The sequence below is a fragment of the Pygoscelis adeliae genome, unplaced genomic scaffold, assembly GCF_000699105.1.
Source record: "Pygoscelis adeliae isolate BGI_AS28 unplaced genomic scaffold, ASM69910v1 Scaffold18, whole genome shotgun sequence".
In the NCBI taxonomy this organism is placed as follows: Eukaryota; Metazoa; Chordata; class Aves; order Sphenisciformes; family Spheniscidae; genus Pygoscelis; species Pygoscelis adeliae.
Window position 1 is genome coordinate 2,559,765 of NW_008825558.1, and position 14,212 is coordinate 2,573,976.

General features: G+C 39.5%; 1 protein-coding gene across 1 annotated transcript in view; it reads left to right on the top strand.

The window, feature by feature from the left end:
* Window positions 1–5,354: 5,354 nt before the first annotated feature.
* Window positions 5,355–14,212, top strand: part of PLCG2 (phospholipase C, gamma 2 (phosphatidylinositol-specific)) — a 58,521-nt gene continuing 49,663 nt past the window's right edge. The window contains 1 exon segment of the mRNA XM_009332299.1: window positions 5,355–5,587. Within this exon segment, the coding sequence (XP_009330574.1) occupies window positions 5,392–5,587 (196 nt within the window). The 5' untranslated portion in view covers window positions 5,355–5,391.

Here is a 14,212-nt window from a genome sequence, read left to right on the forward strand (position 1 = left end):
CCGGCAGGCCAGCCTGCCGAAGAAGAAGGAAGGAAACCTTCACAGTGTCGGCGTGTGCCTGACAGCAGCCCCGCGCCGTGCACGGCTCTGCCCAGGGGTGAGGGCCCCGGCCTGGGGCCAGGGCTTCAGTCCCCGCCGGGCCGTGGCAGGTGGGCAACCGTCTTGCTGTGGTTCCCTTCCCCTGCTTTTCGCCAGACCGCAGGACTGCCAGGGCAGCAGCTGCGTCACGAAGCTCTGCGCAGAGCTGTGTGTTGGTTGTTATTAATCGTTACTGCTGTGGTACTGAACTGGTGTTTTGCTGGTGGATATCCATACTGGCGGTGCTGTGCTGAGGCAGTGCCTGCTTGGGTGAGGTGACATCCTAAATGCATCCGAAGGCAGAGCTAGGGGCAGAGGATGCAACAACCCTTTTGCAGTGCCCAGAGCACATGAGAAAACTTAGAAATTGGCTGGAGTCAAACTTTGGATTGCACTTCTTGGTTCACCTTGTGTGCCTGGAAAGCACCTGCTGTGTCATATGGGTGAAGCTATAACAGAGTATGGATTAATCAGTGTTTATCTGAGGTGTTCTTTTCTAGCCTGTGCATTTATAGTTTGCCTTTACTACTCTTTTTCTTTGTGTTATCATGAAGAGTTGTAGACTGATCTTCAGATAAGAAGGGTTTGTTTTTGAAACTCTGAAGTACTGTGATGAAGTAAAACTAAATATATAGGTTTTTGGATAGATTAAGTAGGGGTTTTTTTCCATGTCCATGTTCAATTGGTCACTTGCAGGGAGTCTTTCTGACTCTTTAGTCCAAATCAGTCAGGCTTTTCAATAAAAGCCAGTATCAAAACTACTTTTACACAAACACTAACAAATGGTCCCAATTCTGCATGTGGTACAGGACACCATCAAAGTTTAGCTCCTATAGTGCCTACAGTCAAAGTGAAATAGTCAGGTATTGGCGTCTGTCTAAATTAGAGCTTACGATATGTTTCTGTGATTATTAGCTCACTTGTTGAATCGTGTAAGCGATGCTGGACCTTTCTACTTTAGGCTTCAGTAACTTTTTGGTAGAAGAGCAGTAATGCTTCTATTGCACGTAAGGGTGTCTTGTAGCTCATACCACACTGGTTTAGAGGTATCCAGATAATGGGGTTCTGCTGCGTGAATGGGTAGAAGTATTGTTGATTCAGATAGTTGTGCAGTGGTGGTGCAAGAAGGCTGAGGGGTACCTGTGGGTGAGTGTAGGAAGACTCTTAATATTTAAAAGGTTAAGTCTAATATCAAGGGCTTCCATTAGTTCTTCTGGGAGATCTAATGCGTTTTACTGTTAGGAAGCTGTCTGTGAGTTATTCTTAAACTGGAGCAGGTTGCCAAAACAGTATAGAAGTAGTCAGTTAGATTGATCAAATATTACGATATTCTTTCCACCTTTTCTGATGAAGTAGATATCCTCAGCTACAGTATTGTTTCATAGTAAGTTCAAAACTTGGCTTATGACTTAGGATTTAAATTAGACTAAAACCACTGTTCGCTCTGTTTTTGGAAGAAAGAGCTACTTTAAAAGGGGAAGTCCAGTATATTATATTCAGCGGAAACTGTTTAAGAAGCCACCTCTGAGAGGCAGTTCCTTTGTACTAAGGGACTAATCTCTCAAAAAAACTGCTGCATTGCCTTTTATTAAATAGCTATATTTAGAAACTCCTTTTCTTGTTGTTCTAAGTCATGTTTCATTTTACAGCTACACTTTGTACTGTAAAAGGCAGTGCAAATGTATATTTTGTTATAGTCTCCTGAAAAACTATACTCATTTAAAAGTTGAGGTTTTTGTTATTGCAGTGAAGTGTTACTAAAATGGTTAAACTTGTTCCAAATCACGGCATATTCGTTTTATTACAATTCTTAATGAAAAGAGCAAAGTGAGAAGACAGGGTTTCTTTTCTTGTCAGAAAACCAGACACTGTACAAAGATTTTAATTTAATTTCATTTTTTATTTCCCCTCCTTTCATTTCTGTTATTACAAGTCATTGTAGCAAGACAAGATGACTATGGCTGTCTTGTTAGATGCAAGCCCGTAATAATTTAAATGATTATCTGACTCGTTCCAGGGAGTCAAAAAGGGTCAGTTACATTCTGGCTAAAATCTGCCGTTGCTTACTACCCTTAAAAGTTGTCTGCTCCCTCTCAGTTGTACGATTGGGGTATATATTTTTTTTTCACTATTATAAGGAAAGGCTACTCCATTTTCTTCTTACAATAACAAGCTTATAGATATTAAACACCAACTAACCTGTATGATGTTTTGCAAAACATGGAGTGAGACGTGGTTCCTGCTGTAGAGCACTTCAGGTTCACTGTGGGCAATGCAGAAGAGGCCACCCTGCAGGTAAGAAGGGACTGTTGTTTTCTTCTCTGTTAGCTTACCAAAAAAAAAGTGTTTGTTGAGGTGGTAGAATTTAACAAGGGGTTGGAAAGATTGCACCGGACAGCTTCAAAGTCAGACAGATTGCACTGAAAGCAGCTAGTGACATGACGTTGAAAGAGAGTTTTGTGGTATTAATGAGAGAGAGCAGAAAAGAGCGCTCTTTAGTGAAGAGCAGGTCAGGAGATAGTGACACGGGGTGAGGGGGAGGAGGGTTGGAAGAAGTTACGAAGGGGAAGCGAGAAGTGGCATGGTCGAATTAGCTATCAACACGGAAACTGAAACTGCTTGTGATGGAGAGTAGTGGACTGAGGAGAGAAGAAGAGAACCAGAGGAGATGCTGTGGCTGGTGGCTGCATGTGCATAGAGATTCTTTAAACCTGTCCTGCTCAGGGATGTGGTTAAGGGTGATGGTTGGGGATTGTGTGGCAGCAGCTCCTGCTACTTTTGTTAAAATGATACACTTCCTTCTTTGTGCATGGATGAAAGAGCAGGTTCCAGGGCATCCTGTTTGTAAATAATCTCGCTGAGGAGCATTCAGGCTTGTAATTAGCTGTTTGATGCAATGACGTGTGGAAGACCAAAGCACAGAAACCTGCTAATATTTATGAGAGCTGCCTCTCTCTTGGCTGTTTTGTGCCAAGATGTGTCCCAAGTGTATGCACACAAGTACCTGCCACCTGACATGTGAGTAAGGAAAAGCAGACTGTGTAGGAGAAACACAGCCATGAAATCTTAAAAGTGCATAAACTGAGATTTTTTTAGACACAGCCAATATTTTTTTTCAGTATTTGTATTTACTCATATTTTCCCCTCATTTTCTTTAGAGCTCTCAGAAAGAGTTAGCTGGTTTAAATTCTCATACAGGTCTCATATAGGTTTAAATTCTCATATAGTGCAAGAGTTTACACAAGCTGATGTCATTATTTCTTGTGTTATCTTGTCATTGGATTGCTAGGCTTCAATCATCAGCACTTTTTCACTCCTCCTGATGTAATATCAAGAAGACAGCAACACTGGCTGCAGAGCCTGTGAGGCTTCTCGGATTTCAGAGGTCTCTTCAGGCAGCAGACTGATGCTTCTTTAGTAATACAGGGCAAGAAGAAGAACAAACCTGCTGCAGTTCACCATGGGGACAGCATCTTGGTTATCTGAAGATAGCACTGGGAATATAAAAAACATAATCGTGGGAGAGTAGAAAGACTTTGAGTATGATTCAAATGTGTTGCAAATATCTCTTTTCTTGTGTTGATATCTAGATTGTCAATACTTAGGACAAAATGGATTTCCAGATATTTCTTACGGTAGTGATAATTAAATGATCCTTGGTTTCAAGAGTGAAAAGTTTAACTTCCAGCTCACATAGAACTCATGAGGTTTTTATGGAACATAATTCTACAAATACCCTAAAACAATAAAGAAATTCCTATAGGAATGGTGATTTCTGATAAGAGCTACTTCTGTCCCTGTGTCAGTTAGAGAAAATCTCCATGAGCAAAGGTATCTTACTCTGTATAAAATAAATAAAAGCAGATCTTATGCTTGAAAGGAATTTGGTAGGGTCGAAGCGCACATTTTTTGGTGTCTTAGGAGACTCTTGAAGTCATCAAATCAAGATAAATATAGTCAGGGTTGGAACTTTGTTTGAGGAAGTCTATCTTACTTCGGACCTACCAGTAGCAGTTGCCATTTTCTGGGGAAAAAACAGTATTGCTATTTGAAAGCCTGAGAGGTGCATTCTTACTTCTTAGTGCTATGAGGTGCTGTTTTGGTAAAAGTGCATTTGCACAGAACATGTGGTATGTTACGCTTACATTTTACATTTGATGTGCATGTATAGTTTGTAAGTGATATACTTACTATGGAAAACCTGCTAGATATTACAGAAGGGGTTTCTATTACTAATTGGACTAGGTACCATTTTTGGCTATCTGATCAAGAGTTGCTTGTGTAACCGTCCCAAGAGGTAATCCTTCCTTGGCCGCTGGTTATACTGTCAAAAAAGTTGGAGGCTTGGTAAGTGAAATAAACTGCCATGGTCAAAGCCATTTCTGCAGTATAATTGCATTTACACTATTTTTTGGTTAGGAGAGGGTGTGGAAAATGTGGCAGAAAACGCTACAGAGATACCAAATACTGCTCCTTTAGAGGAGGTTTTTAACATAGTTCTGCTTTAGTTTGAACACATTTTTTTTTCATGTTTCCGATGTGTTCTTTAGTTTTATTTAGGCTTGAATGCTTTCTTTGTTATGACCTAGGTATTATTTTCTCTGGCATTTCAATGTTTTGCATTCTTTGTGTTTTGCTCTTTTGTCCTTATTACTCAGGTATACTTACATTTGATACTTCTTTCAGGTCTTCTTTCTTGGGTTTTTTTCTGCTTTTTTTCTGTCATAAGGCTGAGACTTTAGAAACGTAAACCTGTATTTGTAGTGATGGGTGTGTACATGCAGTTGAAGATGTGCATGCATAAAAGCATACGGGGAGTTATGTCCCTTAATGTGATTTTTATGTATTTTGGCTAAACAGACCTTGGCTTACTTTATTTTGGTCTGGAACACTGTGTACTTCTGTGTTAGAAGACTGAGGAAGCAGTTAGGCGTATGGTGCAGCTAGAACAGAGGCATTGGTCTTGCTGAGAAATTTAGATCACAATCCATTGCGTGCAGTAGCTGCTCCATCCAGCTCTTCGTTTTTAATAGATTTTGCAGCAGCGCGTCTACCGAAGTGTCACTGGTACTGCTCTCTGGGAAGACTTGTTTGTACTTTCTTTCAGGATAAAACGGCAAGGATGCTGTTGATGTTAGTCATGTATCTGCCTTGTATTTGAATGGGCGGGAGTCTCTATTAGGTAGTTTTAACTTACACAAGTGTGATTTTTAAGGAAATAAATATGCTGTTTTAAATATTGAATTTTTTCCCTTTTCTGTCTTTTTTCTTTTCAGGACACTGAAAACTATAAAAGTTTGATTAAAAAAAAAAATGCCCAGAAAGAGTATAGACTATGGAGTGCTGCCTGAGTATGAGAAAAGCCAGATCAAAAGGACCTTGGAGCTGGGAACTGTTATGACAGTATTCAATCTTAAGAAGAGTAGTCCAGAAAGGAGGACTATTCAAGTCATAATGGAAACCAGGCAGGTAGCATGGAGCAAGACAGCTGACAAGATTGAAGGTTTCTGTGAGTATTTGCAAAGTGTACCTGAACTTGGAGTTACTAATAAATTGATGTAATGGTCAAATATTGATTTAATGAGCCTTTGTTAACATAATGAAGTTTTTGGCTGAAAGAGTTTGGTAATTTGCTGAGAGTATGCCGAATTCTTGCAATGTAGGTGAAGAGTCTTCTGCAGCCTGTTATTTAGGTATCTAACACTACTTAAATATGATTAACGTACTTTTACCCTAAGCCCTGTTCTCAATGTTTTCATCTTTGAATATGCTGGTGCTTGTGTTCTCTGTGAACTGAGTTACTGAGTGACAACTGTTTTCCATCATTAAGCATCAAGATGTCTTGTAAATTCAAGCGATTAGTACTTCTTTACCCTTTCTCTCTCCAAAAAGAAAAAAAACCTCCAAATACAAGGAAACTGAATTCAAATTTCTGTTTTCTTAGGGAATTTGCTGTTTCAGGATAGAAATCATTATTTAGGACCAGTATTGGAAAGTACCAATGACTTAGGAGGATGAAGCTGTGAGATGTAAGAGATGGTGTCAAGGTCCTGAGTTGATACTGTCTCTGTAGTTGATATTTGAACTGACTAAACCCACTATTTATAACAAGGTTGGGAAATAGAAGGGCAGTGTAAAGCTACATAGGACTGCAAAAGCTATGGTAGAAGAAGAAAGTGAGACTAATCTTCAGTTCTTACTGAACATGGCTGATATCAATCAAGCTCAGCCTGCGCTTTTGGGGATTTGTACAGCTCCTGTTAGTATTATGTAATTACAGTGCTTGCATATGACTATATGGTAACTCTTATTTATTATGGGCATGATTTTACTATGCAACTGCTAAATGGTGTTTGCCTTCAATAAAGGAGTTGAATTGTTTGCCTGATTTGCCAGAATCATTTATTGGTCAGCCTCAGCTAATATGAGAAGCTTGGAGTTGAGGAACTGGGCTATATGGGAAAATAAATTGTAATAAGAAGTTGGAGTTTGGAGTTGGAGAGCTGGGAAGGCTGAGCAGGTATGTATCGTACTGTTTCAGTGCTACCCCATACACAGAGCAACTGTGACTGGCACCAGTTACTCCAGCAGTGCAACAGACAGGAGCCATGCTCCTGGTGTTATCCCTGGATGTGAGTACACACTAACGTGAGAGAAACTGGGAAGGAGGATAATGGAGTTTGTCTGTTGAGTTGTGGAGTTTTAGAAGGTGGGGTTTTTTTTGGAAATACACAGTAAGTTAAACATGCATTGATCTGTAAGGTTGCAAAGTGACAGGCACTGAGAAGTTGCATGGTTTTTGGATTGTCTGTGCAGCTTCCCTTCATGGTCCTTACTTACAAGTATTAAATCTCTGTTTGCTGCTGTTTCCATTGGTTCCTGTCTCATTCCTTGTGCAGACTGGACCTGCAACTGGAAATAGAATGTAATGGAATGAAAGATCGGTTGTCTGGAGGATGTTTTTATCATTGGTGGTGAAAATGTGGTCATATGCAGTGTTCTGGGAAAAAGGAAACAGGCCTGAACACCCTAATTAACAGGTACTCTGGATCATAATCTTGCAATGCCCCAGTTTCTCATGTGGAAAATGAGGGTAATTATCCGTTCCTATAATGACGTGTGTGAATGCAAGTACATTACTGGTTCTGATATGCTCAGATCCCAAAGTGAGGTGTGCCAAAAAAAAAAGTCCTGAGAGGAGGTGAATAATTCAGTTATGAGAGCATGGCTTGAATATGCTTAGCACATAAAGCCTGGGGTTACACACAGAGCAATAAGATTAAAACAAAATAGAAAATGACCACTTAGTGGGTGAACGAGGCATTAGAGTCCTCTGGCAAAAACAATATGTGATCATGTAGTTCAAGACTTATCGTAGCTGTTTGTACAGAGGGGCCAAATTTAAAGCTGTACAGACTGTGCATTCCATATTTTGGGGTCAACTTTTTCAGTGCTTGACTTGCAGTCTTCTTTTATCAAAGGCTTCCTGGTGTGTGTTTGTGGTAATACATCCTGATAATTAAATAGTTTGCTTTATGCATAGATTTTAACACTTTTAAAAGAAGAATATTGTAATTTGACTCTTATACCTCGATAATCCATCAGGGTAATGACTTGCTTCCAGTTACACAGGCAGTCATTACTAGAACAGGGAATATAGCTGTAGATCTGTGATTTACCCAACGGCCATCTGCCTTTCTCCCCGAAAATTGTAGTACTGTAGCAGTTTTTTTAACTGAGCAACATTTAAGTGACCTTTATAGCGATGGAAACTTTAGGTCTGAGAATATGTCATACTCTAAAGCACGGATATGCAAAATATTGTTTTGTTGTCTTAAAAAGCAACGAATCTGCCCCAAACCAAGATGTATTTTGCAGGCATTGTTTCAGAATATGATGTGAACAGTTGTTACAATTTACCATGAACTGTATCTGATCTACTTGAAATGAAAGCCACTGCAGCTTCAACTTGCTGACAGTGTTTTTGCTGAAGAGGAAGGAAATATTTTATTTATTTATTTATTTAAATTTTGCTATTGCTTCTTTTAACTGAGACTCAGGCTTCCTTTTTGCTTGAAAAGTGGAAAATTACGGATTTGAAGCTTTCATATTTGATAATTAAATGGAGGGGCTTCTTGAATACCAATGACAGGGGAATTAAAATTTTTATTTCTCTGGAGCTATACTGAGGAGATGGTACCAACTTTGTGATAGGAGAAAAATTGTTTTGGCTCATATATATAAATGTATATATGAATGACCCCAAGTATTCACTGGTGAATTGTGTTGACTTTGTGAGAAATAAAACCCACATTTTTAGGTTTTGGGTTTTTTTTTTTAGTGGCCAAGAGCATAGAATTATCATCTCAAGTATTACATTGTTTAATATGCTTGTGCTGTACAAGAAATAATATTCGTGATGCGATCTTAATGGTTGCTATTTGCATGTGCTACAGTCCAATAAGAATTAAGACTCAGTATGGGTGGGAAAGTTAAGATGGCTTCCTGTTGTGTGTGTGCCATTGTAACTCAAATTTGGCAACTGCTCTTTACAGAAGGCAGAAAAATGAATGTTTGCATCTGCTATGGGGTTTGTGTTTCTAAATCAGATAGTGAGGAGAGCTCTTAAGCTTTGGGACACAAAAATAGGCTGCTAATAGATAGAGAAGATGGAGAGCAACTTTTATGCTTTATTTTAATACTCTCCCTTTGGAAATTAAGACAAGTTTTTTTTTCTCTCTCTAACTGCCCTGAATAATGTTGGGAATTTTGGATGTCATAGTGCCGATTTTCTTGCTGGTGAACTGTAAATGTGTGAAGGACACTCGAATTCCTCTAAGCCAGAGTTGCTTATAATTATTATAAGGGCCTTTTTCAAGTTTGGTTAATATTATTTTGGCAGTGATTTAAGTTAAGCCTTACAATAACAGTAAGGCAGCTACTCTTATTCTGGAATAAATTGACCCATGCAAGGGAGATGTAGGATTCGCTATACTGATACAAATGTTTAGACAACCCCATGGCCCCGAATGTGGCAGTACTGTGTATTTTAAATTGCATTACTCTTGAAAGGGTCCCTTTCGTTAAAAATCTGACAGCATTTCTGTTTAGAATAGAGCGAAAGAGTTGCTAAAGTTATGGCTGTTTCCTGCTCAGTGCAGATGTGTTTCTCTGGATGAGTACGTAAAATGGAGATACCTTTCTTTAGAAAACTCTTTCTAGACCTAGGCCTTTGGTGTGGTAACGAGTGAAGATATACAAGGGCGTGGAAATCTGGTTTAAACAGTCTCTGTCTTCATTGTGCGGCTCAGACCACACAGTGTCTAAATACTGGAGATTTTATGTTGACCTTCTGAAAGACTTGAGTTGTCATATACAAAAGGACTTTTCTAACAAAAATGAACTGGGGAGAAACTTCTGTATTTTCCTCTAAACGAAAGAATGCAGGTTGTTTGTGTCCTTTAGGGAAGGATATGCTATTTCAACAGTAGATCAAAAGGCCAAATTTTAAGCTGATACATATCAAGTAAGTCCCTTCACTTTAATAGAGCAACTGAGGTTTTTGGTCACTTTTTTTAGCTTGGGAGTTACTGTGGTGCTGAGAATGGTGCTACACAATTTCTTAAATCTTCAAATACAGGGTTTTATTTTAGCTTCTGGTAACTTCTAGCTTTACAAATCAGAGAGGGAGCGTTATGTACCAGCTCTTCTACCAGTGCTAGTCCTCCCCGCCCGCCTGCCAGAGAGGGGAAGGAGAAACCCATCAGTGTCTGCTCACACCCTTCCTGAGTTGTGCTAACGGTGTTGGTAACCTTTGCATGAACAGTCCTTTCCTGTAGAGCTGTGCAGCCAAGAGTTGTTCAAGTCAAGTGAGTCCTTGGATGGTATTTCAATTTTCATGAGGTCAGGCTAGCTGTTGAGCTTGTCCAAGCTAATCAGACTTGCTGAAGACAGTAGATTTTGCTGTTTGTAAGGAAACTCTGATCCTCTTGTACAATCTACGTTTCTTGGGTTTACTGTGATTCTGCTGTTGTAAAATGTAATGCTTTGTAGGCCCAAACAAAGATTAAGTGACTGTGGGGTGTCTTTCTTTTTAGCCTGTAAAGTTAGGAGAGACTGGTAAATGAGCACCTTTCAAGAAAAGTTAAATAAAATTTGTCCATGTTTTCTGCTTTGTGGGAGCTTCAAGTTTCCTTCTAGATGAAAGGGGAAAGATTAGCAATGGAAAGAGAGGGGCTGCCCGTCCTGGAGTGTTTGTCAGGTTTAGTGGAGGCCAGGAAGGTTTTTAGTGCTGCTGCTCTTCTAGTCACCTGCTAAGACTACACAGTACCTTACATCTGCCTTTCCTACATCAGCTGGGTCCAACACAACCCGTTGTCAAAACCTTAATGGGTAGAAGGGAGCAATGCACCTTTGAGAAATGTTTTTATCGCCGATGTTTGGCATACAGGGTTTCATTAGTGTATTGAAATGAATGCTTGCAACATGTGCTTCCTTGTGTGGGCCTGCAGAGAGCTATGCAAATAGCTGAAGGAAGCAGGTCTGAGCTAGATGTGACTGCATTCACCCATGCTTGGGCTTCTTTTAGTCATCTTGCTATTGTTCTATACATAGAGACATTTTAGATGCCCTAATAGCTCTAAGATGATCTGAGGGAAATATTTGTAGACGCTGGCTACAAAATGTCGGAGCTTTTTTTTCTGCCTCTTACCTGTTAGTGGCATTTCTTTGTATCTTGCATTGTCCTCATTTCAAACTGTTAAAGATAACCTAAAGTTTGCTAGTTGGGCTATGGGACTGCTCATGTGGCTCAGAATCTCAGCGCTGTTGATCCTAAGTTACCTAGGTTATCAGTGCCAAAAGATTGGTTTAACTTCTGATGACAGATGTTTTTCCCTTGAGGAGTTGTATGTTTTTTGTTTGTTTGTTTTTTTCTTTCCCCTGTTGTGCTTTGTATGTTGCAGTGTGGTATTAATACTTCATCAGATCACCCATGCTTTGAAGCCATTGTGGGTTTTTTTTTTCCCCCATTTATATTTCTTGGTATGCACACTAACTCTGGTGTCAGTGGAGCCCCTGTCATTGATTTCAGTAGGAGAAATTTGCTCCGTTTCTTGGATGAGAAGTAAGTTTTGGTGAGCATTGCAATAGTACTGCCCCATGGATAGACTGACCTGGCGAAAGGTTAGTGCTTCTGATGCAGAATGCACGGGGTCTTGGGGAGTGAGGGTTATAAATAGGAATGGTACTTCTGACTGTGTGTAAAATAACTTTGAGGTGATATTTTCACAGCCTAATATTAAGCAGATAACTTACAAAGCTAGTCTCGCCTGTCTGTCCAGATAGTCAGTTGAGAGAATGAAAGGCTCCTCCAGAGCAAAGTTTAGTTCCTGCTCTGAATTACTGCCTGCTGGAGGCTCTTGCTCTGGCCATTGAATATATGAAAAGCATAATAACACCAGCTTCCTAACTCTGAGGCAGTGTGGGTTTTTTGTGCTTTGTTTCTTTCATCTATACAGTTGGTTTAAGTATGGGAGTTCTGTTGCAAAGCATTGTAAATGTAAAAATGTGATTTGAACTTTCAGAGGAATTTTGAGTGTAAAAGGCAGCACAGAAATAAAGGAGCACTTTTTGCAGGGCCATGGGTCTAAACCCCATGGCACTAGATCTGTAGCTGGTATCAGATACCATTGCCAGGAAAAATAAGCAAATCTCTTAGAAGTCTAGGGTGGACCACAGTCTTCCCCCACCACTTTTCCTTGCTCAAGCACAGCCTGACTTAGAAGCTGCCTGGTGCTAGGGAAGGCATTTGGCAACTTTGATTCTGTAGCAGGGGAAGGTGTGTGGTGGGGAATGTTTTTCATCGAGTGATACCCCAGTGCAAGTGGGACCCAGTATGACTTGGCTATGGATTGTTTACCCATAGGTTTTACTGACCATTGTACATTCACAGGCTTGCAATTTAACAGCTCTTGGTAACTGTTAGATCTGAACTAACTTTTGCCTTACCAACACATGAGAGAAGGAAGCTTCAGTTTCCTTGTATGGAGGGAATTGATTTACTTGTTTAATTTGTAATGGGCCCTTTTCTTGCAGAAACTAATTTATGCATTCTAGATACATGACTCTGAAACTGTGACTGACCAGCATGATTTATTGTGGTGTGTTGCTCAGCGTGTCACTTCCTTATGTTTCTGCTGTGTATTTTTAATGTGTGTTTACCCTTTAAAACTGTGTGTGGGTCCGTGCAGTGGCCCTTGGGTCACACACACCCTGTGTTGTTTCTCCCCACTTCAAACTGTCACAGGCTGGCCACACAATGGATGTGTGTTGTACATCCTCATGGTATCTGGGGATCACTTCTGCCTCCATGTCAGCTACTCTGCTGCGCTGTTTCTTTGCTAGGATACCAAATGGCCCACAAACAAGTGTACTGTCATAGCTGAGATAGCGGTGGAGGGAACTACTGGACAGCAGTGAAAGGCACAGGGGAAGGAAGGGGTGGCCAAGGGTGCAAAGTGCTTGTCAGTACTCTGCTAAGAGACATGTCTGTGCAACCGGCACCTGGGGTTTGCTGACTGAGAGTACTCTTCAGCACTACCAAATAAGGCCTCCCAAATTTCTTTGTATTGTGGTGCATATAAATACGCATTTATATGCACGTAAATAAATTAGGGCCCAAAGAGGTTATGGTATTTAAGCTTGTAGAGCAAGTAGGTGGCAAGGTGTAAATCTCCAGGAAGCTGATCCATAATGGATATTTAATTCTTTATCAGATGCAAAGTGCTTTAAGGATAATTATTAAGGGAAAGTTTGTGGTGATTAGAGTTTGATTAGTCACTGGAAAATATGTGAGTTTCTGCATACTCTTCCGTGAATCCTTGTGTTAAGTGATGATTCACAGCCAGGAGAATTTATGCTCTGAGAAATCCATGGTGCCTTCCTTGAATGTGCAAGTGTGTATTTCTCTGTAATACAAGCATGCATGTTTGAAGGAAGATTCTCTTGAGGATATAAGATGATTTCTCTTTTTCTGATTGCCTAGAATTTTTTTTTTTCATGTGAACAGGTGACCTGCTTTTATAAAATGATTTAAACCATATTTTAATCCCTTAATCTTTGGAAAAGAAAGATCACCTATCTTTTTTGATGTTCTTGATTTATTGCAAAATACTCAAAAAAAAAAATAATCTAGTGACCATTTAGTTGTGCAAGCACACAACAAGAAGTAGGTTTTAAAGCATTGGAGGGCCATGTTTAGGAAAAGGTCATACAATATATCAGCTGTTAAAATGCTCTTTCTGTACGTAGACCAAGAGGTTAGGGTATAGGGAAGGTTGAAAGACAAAAGGAAATAGATGTGATAGTATTAGTTTATTCTGAGAACTTTCTGTTTCTCAGAGGATGAAGTACCTGTGTTTGGGAATAGCAGAGATGCAGACCTCTTGTCAATGTAATTGCAAAATTGTGAAGCAGAGGAATAAAGGCTACTTAAATTGAGGCTTTTGATGCTAATGATATGCCTCAGTATAACACATAGTAACCATTTCTTTTTTCTTCAGTCCAGACCTTTATTAATGCAGTAGGACTATCTTATACCTTTTTTAATTTTTAATAGAAAGGTATGACTGACAATGCATAACGTTTTATTTTAGGATTAACATAGACTGCTAATTTCACATTGTCTCTCTTCTCCTGTTTTTTCTGTAATATTTTTCCAGAGTTTGTAGAACAAAATGACTGTGGCCCACTTTTTAAATACATTTGCCATCTCAAATTCATTTAGCGTTACTGATCTCTCATCTAACCTATGAAAAATAATTATCAAAGATTGTTAAGTTCACTTGAGATATTCTCCCTGCTGAAAAGAGATTTTACAGAATTTGTCCTCTAGAATATGATTTTTAAAAACCCCATAAAACTGAGTTGAATTTTCATGTTTCACAGGTATATTAAGAAGGGGAGTGAATGGAAACAAAGAACTAACTTGGTAAATTCACATTATGTGTAGATTTAGAACCTGTGGGAGCTGCTCTGTTTTTTCTTGATCTGCAAGATTGCACTGTATTTGCGTTTTCAGATTGTGTTACATTGCCAAGCAGAAATCACTTGTTTCTGCAATACGTTGTACCTG